The sequence below is a fragment of the Lepidothrix coronata genome, unplaced genomic scaffold, assembly GCF_001604755.1.
Source record: "Lepidothrix coronata isolate B3197 unplaced genomic scaffold, Lepidothrix_coronata-1.0 Scaffold78, whole genome shotgun sequence".
In the NCBI taxonomy this organism is placed as follows: Eukaryota; Metazoa; Chordata; class Aves; order Passeriformes; family Pipridae; genus Lepidothrix; species Lepidothrix coronata.
This window is the reverse complement of record NW_016690258.1, coordinates 2,955,261-2,965,859: the sequence shown is the minus strand read 5'-3', so window position 1 is coordinate 2,965,859 and position 10,599 is coordinate 2,955,261. Positions and strand designations below refer to the sequence as shown.

The window sequence follows — 10,599 nt, the reverse complement described above, 5'->3', positions numbered from 1 at the left end:
TCATATCATGTCTCCCTGGAAAAGTAAATCTGCTTGTGTTTTGCATTTTCTTGCCTTTTGTCCTTGTCAGTGGAACCATGCTGTGCTAAGAGCTGGTGATGGGCACTGAGCATTTCTGCACTGCTGGTTCTGTTCACAGAGCAGCAGTGTGTGCAGAGCCTGTGACAGAGGCAGGAGCAGCCCCTCAGGAGGCTCAGAACGTGAGGCTTGGATCCCTGCTGTGGCCAAACCTTCTCTGTGGCGCTGTGGCTTGTCCCTGCTGATGCTGCCACAGGAGGCATTTCTAACCACAGATCTGTGATGTGGGTTTGATGTCTTCTGGCAAACTGATGGATGCTTTCCCTCTTGCCACACAGGCCTGCTGCTGGAGGTGCAGACAAGAAGTTCATGCTGTCCCTCTTCCCATGCTGTCCCTCTTCCCATGCTGTCCCTCTTCCCATGCTGTCCCTCTTCCCATGCTGTCCCTCTTCCCATGCTGTCCCTCTTCCCATACTGTCCCTCCGCTGCCTATAAATGCAACTGCCCAGTGCAAAGGGAGGTGGTTGTCTCAGGCTTCAGCCACTCCAACTCAGTAGTAATGCATTTCAGGCTGCGTGGTGCTGTTTTACCTTTGGTATTTTGCAGTGGTTTGTAATATGCAGCTATTTGGGGTTTGTAGTGCATCTTAACAGTTAAACTTCAGCGTTCAGTAGTAAATGATCTTGGAGAATTTTATCAAGTGTGTTGCCTGAGGAAGTGAACAGATAGCCTCCGGCCATATCCCTTGTTCCTTTTCACAGGGAAGCTTTTGAAAGTCTTTTATTTTACAAATGTTCTTTGCTGAGGTGTTTTGAGCACTTGTCTAAAGCCTGTTGTTCAGCTCTCTTCTGCTTGCAATGTTGTGAAAGATAGTGAGTGGTGGCATGAAATGTTTAAGGAAAAGGGGACCAGAGGAGTGGTTTAGGAGAACATACAAGCACATCAGTGGCTTTCTGGAGTTAAGAGAGGGATGTACAGGCTTGTGGACAACAGCACTAGTGCTCAGTTCAGGATTACAGCTGAGCCTTCCCAGGACCCATTTCCACCCACACAGGCAGAGATGTTTCTGTTGATGTAGCACCGAGTGTTTTCCATCTGCCTTTACAAATAGCAAATGTGCCAAGTATTGTCAAGGAACTTCAGGATAATGTGTTTCTAGACGGTTAGACAGGAAAGGTGAATAAAGCTTTTAGCTTCCAGCTTCTATGTGCTTCTCTAGGAGTCTCAGGGCTGCAATTCCTGTGTCCCTCAGGGCTACCAGCTAATGAGAAATAGACCTCAAGAAAAACAGCCCTTCCAGGTCTAACGGAGTGGCCAACTAAGACAAGCAGGAAACAGCATTCCCCCTCCCAGTTTGACATTTAAAAGGTGAATGCCTCCTTATTCTTTGGGATGAAATAAAGACCTTTCTTCAAAAAAAGGGGGAAGTGAGACTCAACAGCCCACCTCTGAATAAGCAGTGGTGGTGGCTGAGCACATCTGCCTGTGGGAGATTTCACATGTAATTCTCCAAGTCAGTCTTGAGAGATTTTTATGATTTTTATTGAAGTGCCCAGGTCCTTGGTTAATGTCCCAACACCTGCTCTGGGGAACACAGGAGTGATTCAGTGACAAATTTGGAAACAGCAGCATATCTTTTCCAATGCCTCTTGACTGTATTAGCACTTTAAGAGACTTCACCTTGGTTTTGGGTCAGGGGCTGGGAACCTGGTGAGCCTTTTGGAAACTTGGTCTCTGTGGTCGTGAGCTGCTATGGGGAGTTGGACTCCTCAGTGGTATCTCCCAGATGAGTGTAAATACATAAAGTCAAATTATGCTTTGTCACAAAATACTACATACATGGAGAATTCGGTGTTGTGGCTGTGACCAATAAATATTTTGTAGAGACATCACTTGAGTGCTATAAATTCTGCATTTGTCCAGTGTGATACAGCTTGCTGGTTTCTTAGAGGGGGATTGGGAAAATCATCCATTGTTTGAAAAGCCCCTTTGTTTTGTAAAGTCAAAAACTCTGATTCTCTGAAGTTATCCTTACATAAATTGCTCGTTTAAAGAGCCTAGGAATGTATCAGGATAGGTAAGCAGCCTTGTGACAGCTACTTCTGGAGGTATGGTGCCCTAGGGAGAGGGGTGTTTGCAGCACCCTGTGGTCTGGATGGAAGAGCTGAGCCTTTCTCAGCATGGTGAAAAAATAACTTGTTGGATTTGAGTAACAAGAGTCTTGGATCGTTACAGTCAGTGCATGTAAATGTAGTGTTACAGCTGCTGAAGGGAGGACAGCAGCCAATGTCATTAACATGGGCAAACCCCCATGTGCATTATTGTCAGGTTAAACTTAAGAGGGTGAGGGGAAAGTGAAGCTGGACAGAAACGTTTTTTGTCCTTGCTTAAGCCATGAGCAGGGAGCTGAGAAGGCTGTCCCTTTCCTGGGGGGAATTTCCTCCCACTGCAGGAAATCATCTTTTGGCACCAAGCCCTTGGGTCAGTACTGGTAAGGGAACGCCTCTAGTGACAAACTGCTTCTTGGCAAAGAGAAATACAAAGCAAAAACTCCCCTGTGATTTTCTAAGGCTGTGTTTCTCCAGCCCAGGTCTGTGTAAAACCCCCAACAGGAATAACACCACAGTTAAGATGCGTGGGAAAAAAAAAAACAAAGTACTTTTATTTGGACTTTAATCACTGTGGGACTTAAACACACGCTGGGGTTTGGCTGGTGCTCCAGGGAATCTTGGAACCTGTGTAATGAATAATGGAAACTAAAGTGGGGACTCGGGGAGATGGGGAAGCTTGTCCAGACCTGAATTTGCCTGGCTAATGAACGGGTTGAGAAGCAGATCCTCTGAGTTTAAGGCACAACTCTGGCATGTCTGCTGTGCTGCAGCTCCTTTTATAATGAGTGTAAGTGCTTGAGATTGAGCACTGCAGACAAATTGCAACAAACCGGTTTTATTTTACTCGGAGCTCTTTTACTAAATCACCCGATATACGCAGACGCCTCAGTTCTCATCAGTGCTCCTGCTACAAAACCAGCTTTGCTGTCAGAAATGACCTGAATAGAAAAAGTGTCAGCAATGTGGACTAAGATTTGTTAGAAATCTGTACATGGTGTTACAGCGTTCCTCAATAACAGTAAGGCATGTGCGTCTCTTTGCACAGGAGGCTCCCGTACACCAGTGTGTAGCTTCACCAGCCAACGTCGGCTGGTTTGAGGTGGTGCTGCCTTACAAATGGCAACTGTCTCGAGGTCTGGGCTCCTGCTCCAGTGTTCCCATGCCGCAGGCACGGCTGTGCCCAGTGCTGGCTTGGCAGCAGCTCCCAGGTTTTTAGCACATCTCACATTACAGCAAATGCATATGAGAGATGCTTTAGCTTATGCATCCAGTTCAAGTCTGATTAAAAGCCAGCTTTTCACACTGGGTGGATCTCAATTGATCCTTACTGTTCAGTATTAAAAAGGGAGAGGGTTCAGTAGAAATATGGATTTGAGTGTTGCTGTACCGCAGAGATATTGGAAATAGTCCCCTTCAGCTTGCATGGCCCCCTTTGCAATTTATCCTTGGCCTAACAACAAGAAAGGGGAATGATTTGTTGCCCAGTGTTGCTCTCTTGCAGGTTTTTAAGGAGCTAATCTTCTTGTTCATCCTCTGCTAAGTGCTGGCTGTGCATTTTCAGGTTCCACTGCAAATGGTTTTGCTGGAACAGAGTGTACACACACAGCAGAAATCCCTCAGTCTCGGTTTGATGCTGACACACAGAGGTTCTGTGTGTCATCCTAACAGTCAGTCCTCCTCCTTGTTGTGTAGTGGAATGACAAATACAGAGATGTCATCATAGGATGCCTCATGGCTGTCATCCAGCATCCACTGGTGGCCTCTCTTCATTCCCCTTGCTCTGCACACCAAACATTTCGCCAGTTCTGAAAATCTGAGGGTGGAAAAATGCAGGGTTTGGGTTAACATGGTGCTATTCCCCTTAAGAACAATGTTGAGATGTGGCTTTATGTTGTCAAAATAGCAGGGTTTTTTAAGACACCACCTTTATCATTGTTTCTTTAGGATGGGGAAAGATTAGGAGGCAGTTTTCAGAGTCACAGAAAAGAGTGCTTGGTCGTGCCAGAGCTGACTGGGAAGCAGAGTGACCTCAGCCTGCTTTAGGTCTGACCAAGCTCTTTGGAAGGGAAAACAATGACAAAGCTGGTGTTACCTTTGAGGATCTGTCCTGTTTTCTGCAAGGAAGCTCCTGACCATTTGGGCCACCTCGCTGTTGCACAGAACATCCCAAAGGCCATCAGTTGCCATGATGAGGACATCATCTTCCTTAATGTCATGCAGAGCAAAGTCAAACACATTTACCTGGAAAACACAGGAGTGAATCTGTGACAATTCCTGCAATGTAACACAGGGGTCAGGGAGATGAGACTTCCCCTGAGAGATGACACAGTGGGATCAGGGTGCTTTGAATCTTTTATGTCCCCTTGCTGCTATGCTTCTAGATTCCTCTGTCTTGGGGATTCTCTGGGCAGCATGGCCAGAGAGAAGCGGAACGGAGAAAGGACACAGCTAAGACCTGCCAAGTCTGTAAAAGGTGCTACAGAGGAGGAGCACCATTTTTAATTCCATCCTACGATTCCCATGTGCTGCAACTGACCTTGGGAATGCAGGAGAGGAAAGGTTTGACTTCAATGTTGGTGTCGATGACTTTGAGCTGATGATCCCCCAGGCCTCGAGAGACAGCCAGAGTCCCCAGCAAGCGAGCCTGGCCCCAAACAAAGCAAAACAGGATTGAATCATAAGGATGTGACACCTTTAAAGGCTGATGTGTGGTTTGTCCTGATTGATCTATGTGCTGCCTTTAAGACCTTTTTCCAAGCATCACCCAGAACAGCCTCTGGAGACTTTGGAGATGGAGCAGTGACCAGAACCAATGGCATGATGTGAGTGTGGAGACAGCCTGCATATGTGGATGGCTCCTGCTGGCCCATGGTGCTCTGGAGTTAGTACATGTGCTCTGGGCAATGCTACAGACCTCACGAAGCCCATAGTGGCATCTTCTCTTGATCTGAGGTGGCAAGGAAAAAAACTGGGTTGGTTTGGAGCAGGGGAGGGGTGTCCCTTTCTGCTGGCAAAGGAGGTTCTGCACTGACTCTGCATAGGGGGTGGCATGTGGGTTGCATTGCTGGGGAGGTGGTGGGGCTTTCTGCTCATCCCCAGCAGGCAGACACTGGGATGTGTGCAGTCATTGCTTCTCCTGCCTCCTCCTTCCCTCTCCAGGCTCCTTTTCTCAGCCTCTCCTCGAGGAAGACAGTTTGTGGGAAATGCACTAGTTAGAGCTAGAGGAGACAATCCCAAGTGGGAGCTGATGAAGTAAGTTCTCATCTGAAATATGTTCTTGTGTGCAAAGGAAGAAGAGGAAAGGGCAGGCTGGCTCAGGGCTGCTGTCTGCTTTGCTGTACTCTGGAGGAGGGTGCAGACTCTGTTCCAGAGGGCTCTGGTTTACACCAACCAGGCACCAAAGGGAGCTGCTGTATCGGGGCTGTACCATGCTGGAGAGCCCCAGAGCACTGGGTGCTTTGCAGTCCATCTGCCATAGTGCCCTGGAGTGTGACCGTGAGTGACAGGGACACTGAGGGTCCCCAGCAGACTTGCCTCTGCCTTCCCAGTGTGTAAAGCATTAAGCTACCTGCTTCCCATGGCCATGGACAAGAGGATACTTGAGGTCAGCTTTCTCCACCGTCTTGTATCCCCTAGAACAGAGAATTCACTGTTAATTTGTTTGACTTGATGGTACAACCCAGCCAGAGCATTTCAACTGTGATTCAACCCTTTTGGAGTCCCCACGCACAGGCAGCTCACTGAGGAAGGGGCAGTGTGACTTGCTGCAGCAGATGCAGTGAAGGTGACCTCTTGCTGAATGCCCAGGTGTTTTTCACTCTGTCCTATCTCCCCAACCTGCACCAGCCCCACCTCAGTGGATCCCAGAAGGACCATCTCAACTGTTTTCTCACCACCCTGCCAAGGCCCCGGTCCTTCAGTCGGAGGGAGCTGCTCACAGTGTCCTTCACCACCATCAAGCCCAGCTCTCAGCAGGAGGAGACGCCACTTCTCCCTTCACCTCCCCACTCCTACGAGCAGGTAAAGGTGCCCTGAGGCACAGCCTTATCCTCAGGCAGAAAGGACTCACCAGCCCTCCATGAAGTAATCCCGGTACAGGACTTTCTGGCCCACGTCATCTCCCTTCAACCTCCGTGGAAACTCAAAGCGTGTGAACTCTCCATCCAGGAGCTTTGGGAAAAGAAAAGCCTGGAGGAGGGAAAGAAGGTGTGAGGATGGACTGATTCTGCTTCAGCACAGTAGGGCACCAAAGCTGCTTCTGCCTCAGGGCTGGCACTCGCAGCAGCAGAATGGAGAACAGAATTGGGAAAGCACATTCCAATGAGGGCATAAGCATCTCCCATACTGAAGACTGTTGGCTGAATCTCACCCCCAGCCCTCTGGCTAGTGCCAGCTGACATTCTGGCCACACAGTGGCCTTCAAGGAAAGCTGGTGGTCCTCTTGCCACAAGCACCCCCTGTGACCCAGTGGGTTGCTTGCTGGATTGTGTGATGCATGGAAGGGGTCACTCACCAAGTGCTGGATTCGCTGCCTCTCTGTCTCAGGTGTGAACTCGCTGCTCATGGGCACAACGTTGTCTTTCAGGACAAGAATGGCCCTACGAGGGGAGAAAAGGCAAAGCTGAGCTGTACCAGAGAATAGCTCTGCACCCAAAACTCATTTTAAAAATGCCACTATTTTAAATAACTCCATTGCAATTGCACTGTTGCAGCAGAGAACGGCGCTTGCCTGGTTTGACAGTGGTCGAGCTCACTGCTAGAGGAACAGGGGGCCAAGGCCAGGTGAGGAAGCTCTTGGGGATACCCTGAAATGACCTTACACTTTTAAACACCTAACAGACTTAGTGTACTGCTGCACCACCACCCCAGTGCTGCCCTGTGGCTGGGCAGACTCAGTCTCTTAAAATCCTGAAACCATTCCAGAAGGCATGAAATCTCTTTTCTTCCAACAGGTCCTGTGCCAGGCAGGAGGGAAATGGCTGGGCTGCCACATTTACTGTCTGCTGGATTAAATAAGTGTCATGGTTTAACCCAGCAGGCAGCTAAACACTACACAGCTGCTCGCTCACTCCCCCCACAGTGGGATAGGGGAGACAATTTGAGAGGAAAAAAAAAAAGTAAAATCTGTGGGTTAAGATAAAGGTGGTTTAATAGAACAGAAATGAAAGGGAAAGTAATAATAAAAGAATTAGAATATACAAAACAATTGATGCCCAGTGCAGTTGCTTACTACCCACTGACTGATGCCCAGCCACTTCCCAAGCAGTGGCCCCATCCAGCTTTCCCACAGTTCATACACTGAGCATGGTGCCACATGGGCTGGAATATCCCTTGAGCCATTTGGGATCAGCTGTCCTGGCTGTAACCCCTCCCAGCTTCTTGTGCCCTCAAACCTCCTCACTGCTGGGGTGAGGAGCTGAAAAGTCCCTGACTCTGTGCAGGGCCTGCTCAGCAACAACTAAAACATCAGTGGCTTATCAACACTGTTCTCATCCTAAATACAAAACACAGCACTGTGCCAGCCACTAGGAAGGAAATTAACTCTATCCCAGCTGAAACCAGGACAGTAAGATGCTGGAAACCTTGCTCAAGTCCCAGGTCCCGCCCTGCAGCAACTTCCCCCTTTTATTATGACTCACCTGCTGTCCCCAGCATTAGCCACATACAGCTTTCCTTGGAAATAAAGGGCAGCCAGAGCAGTGCAGCCTCCCGTCTGGTTCATAGCTTCCATCTCCTGGCCGATGACTTCATCCTGTTGGTTTAAAGTTTAAAGACTGACGTGGCTCCCAGCAGAAATCCAGAACCAAAACTGCCTGTGGATAGGTCACAGGAAACCAGCAAGGTGACCGATGATGTTACTTTGGTACAGCCAACACAGCTGTTGCCACTGGACTACAGAGTGCTTTAGGAGGGTGAGGGGGAGATCTAACTTGTACTCACTGTATGAGTGTCACAATAGCCCTAAAAATAGTAAAGAGATGCTGTAGCTTTCCTCTGGGTCAGCACTGCCGACGTGCAATAAATCTGAGGCAGGTGTTGGGGTCTGAACTAGCCTGATCTCAGCACCCTTACATGTTTGGATGAATATTCCTGCCTGCTCCATGAGCTGCAGAACTGCAGACCCTGCCCTTCAGGGTGGTGAGGGGGGACAGACTGACTGTCTGGGACAGCAGGACTGGTGCCCTGCACAGGGGGGTACTCACACATTCCTGGAAGGCATTCTCCAGCGCTCCCACCACCAGGTCTGCTGCATGGATGTGCTTCTCCTCCACGAACTGGGGGTCACTGTCGCAAACGCAGCGCCCGCTGAGGTGCATGGGGGGCTGGGCCTCTGTGATGCCTCCCACCACCTCCTCCAGCTTCTGCTTGATGCAGTAGTGCAGGTAGTTGGAGGCAATGATGGCAGCGTCGGGGCCACCGTGGCCATCAAACAGCGCCCAGTAGTAACCAGTTAGAAACTGCCGTGAGGAAGAGGGAAAAGACAGCAAGGGAGGGAGAAGACAAGGGCTGAAGAGGTTGTACAGGTGGCAGGCTCACAGCCAGAACATCACAGAGTGTGTTTTGCCTGGCTTTTCCACCCCAACTACCCTTCCCTGCCACCAGTTAATCTCCTGTGCAGCTCAAACTCATGATGCCCACGTGCTGCTCTGGCAGACCCATCATCTCAGCGTCTGGATTTGCACCACCCGACCTCACGTGCTGTTCCTCTGTGTTTTAGGGGAGATGGGGCCATTTCACAAGAGGTAAGGCAGGGTCTGCTCCCAGGTGAAGGCATCTTGGTGCCTGCTTCATGCTGCTGTCCCCAGGTGATGACCACACACACTGGCCCTTGGAAGCAGAGCGAGGACAGTAAAGGAAAGTTGATGGCACCAAGTAAAGGGTGACTTCAAATGCTCCAAGTCCCATGGAAGTAGAAATGGCATTTACAGGCAGAGCTGGGTGTTTGCTGCCCATAAGGTACACAGGTCCCCCTAACAAGTCCAAGGAAGGGTTTCAGTGAGTGGTATGTAGGACTGATGGAGTAATTGTATTTCCTGACCCTGGGCCCTTGAGTGGCAGCAAAAGGCTGGCAGCAGGGTGAGCACAGCCTGCCTGGGGCATACCTGCATGGAGCACAGGATCAGCCATTCCTCATCCTCCTCCAGGCCTGGCTCTCTCCTCCGGACAGAGATCTGACAGCAGGCTGCCTGGTCCTCATTGAACTCTGACTTCTCGGCATTGATAACCCTGGGGGTGCAAACACTCCAGGTAAGGTGTGGTCATGCATTGCACCTCTCCTGCTCAGCGAGCTGTGCCACCACAGTGAACAGCTGCACCTTGCCACTTCCTTCCAGCCCCATGCTCCCTGCTCCCTTTTCAAACTCGAGGATCTCTTTGCTGGTGACCGAAACAATAAGCCCTTTATGTACAGCAGGGAAAAGCCTGGCCAGGGACACAGGGACAAGTGAGTAGTTTTGGAGCACCCTGGCCTCAGTAAGCCCTTGTCAGCAGCCCACACTGTGCTATTTCCTTGTCAACACAGTGAATTGCAAAACCACCACCACTGCTTTTCCCTCCAGCCTTGCTAATGGTTTGTCCCTGGATGGGAGTTTGCTCTCCTTGCATTTCACACTGTGCCATCCCACAGCCACAGGGTGGTGAGGTGGTCTGGCCAGGATGTGGGGACAGCTCCTGGCTGGAGTTGTTCTGCCTGATCCATCCCCTCTGCCCTTTAAAAAAGCAAAACAAGAGATTTCGAAAAATGTGATCTTCCCCTTCGTTTTAAAGACACTTAGTTAGGAGCAAGGGGACAGACACCCGGTGGTGCTCTCGGGGCTGCCCCGGCCACTTCTCACTGCACTGGTACCTGTCCTGCCGCTGGCAGGGGGTGGGCAGGGGTGTCCCCAGCAGGGATAGAGAGGGGTTGGGGGACACGCTGCCACGTCAATCCTCTTCTGGAGCAGGAAGCCGCTCCCTCCTCGCCCGCAAACGGGGTGGGAGGCCGAGCTCTGCCCCTGGGCAGGCGGCTCCGGGCAGTGGGGGGCTGCACCCGAGGGGCGCGGGGCGGGGTGCGACCACCCCCCGACACCTCCCCAGGAGTGCCCTTCGCCCCCCAAGCATCCTCTACACCCCCAAGAGCCCCCAAACCTGCGCTACTCCCCCTCCCCAAACCCTCTCAGCAGCCCGGGACAGACCCCCTAACCCCGCCGCCCCGGGGCTCTCCCGCCGCACTCACTCGGCGTATCCCGCGCCCCAGGGCAGGCGCCGCTCGCTGCCGGCGCCCCGCACGGCCCGCCCGCCCCGCGGGCTCTCCTCGGCCCCGCCGGGCACGAACTTGGGCCGGCGGTAGCAGAGGGCGGGGGGCGGCGGCCCCGGCCCCGCTGCCGGGTCTGGGCCGGGGCGCTCCGCGGGGCCGCCCCGCCGCCAGCGCCGCAGCCACTCTGCCGACATGGCCGGGCAGCGGCGGCTCCTCCGGCGGCTCCTCCCGGGG

The 10,599-nt window shown here is 51.5% G+C and overlaps 1 protein-coding gene across 2 annotated transcripts; it reads right to left on the bottom strand.

The window, feature by feature from the left end:
* Positions 1-2,948: 2,948 nt before the first annotated feature.
* On the bottom strand, positions 2,949-10,559 carry PPM1M (protein phosphatase, Mg2+/Mn2+ dependent 1M). 2 transcript variants are annotated; one of them, XM_017819952.1, is made up of 10 exons: positions 10,345-10,559; positions 9,233-9,356; positions 8,333-8,587; positions 7,769-7,881; positions 6,643-6,727; positions 6,199-6,317; positions 5,698-5,761; positions 4,666-4,773; positions 4,222-4,370; positions 2,949-3,942 (listed from the first exon to the last, which is right to left on the bottom strand). In XM_017819952.1, the coding sequence occupies exons 1-10, from the start codon at positions 10,557-10,559 to the stop codon at positions 3,798-3,800; spliced, it is 1,377 nt and encodes a 458-aa protein (XP_017675441.1). In that variant the 3' UTR covers positions 2,949-3,797. The 2 variants fall into 2 exon arrangements, with proteins under 2 accessions (XP_017675441.1, XP_017675442.1); XM_017819953.1 differs by lacking the exons at positions 9,233-9,356; positions 10,345-10,559 and having other exon boundaries at positions 7,769-7,942; positions 8,333-8,423.
* Positions 10,560-10,599: the final 40 nt, after the last annotated feature.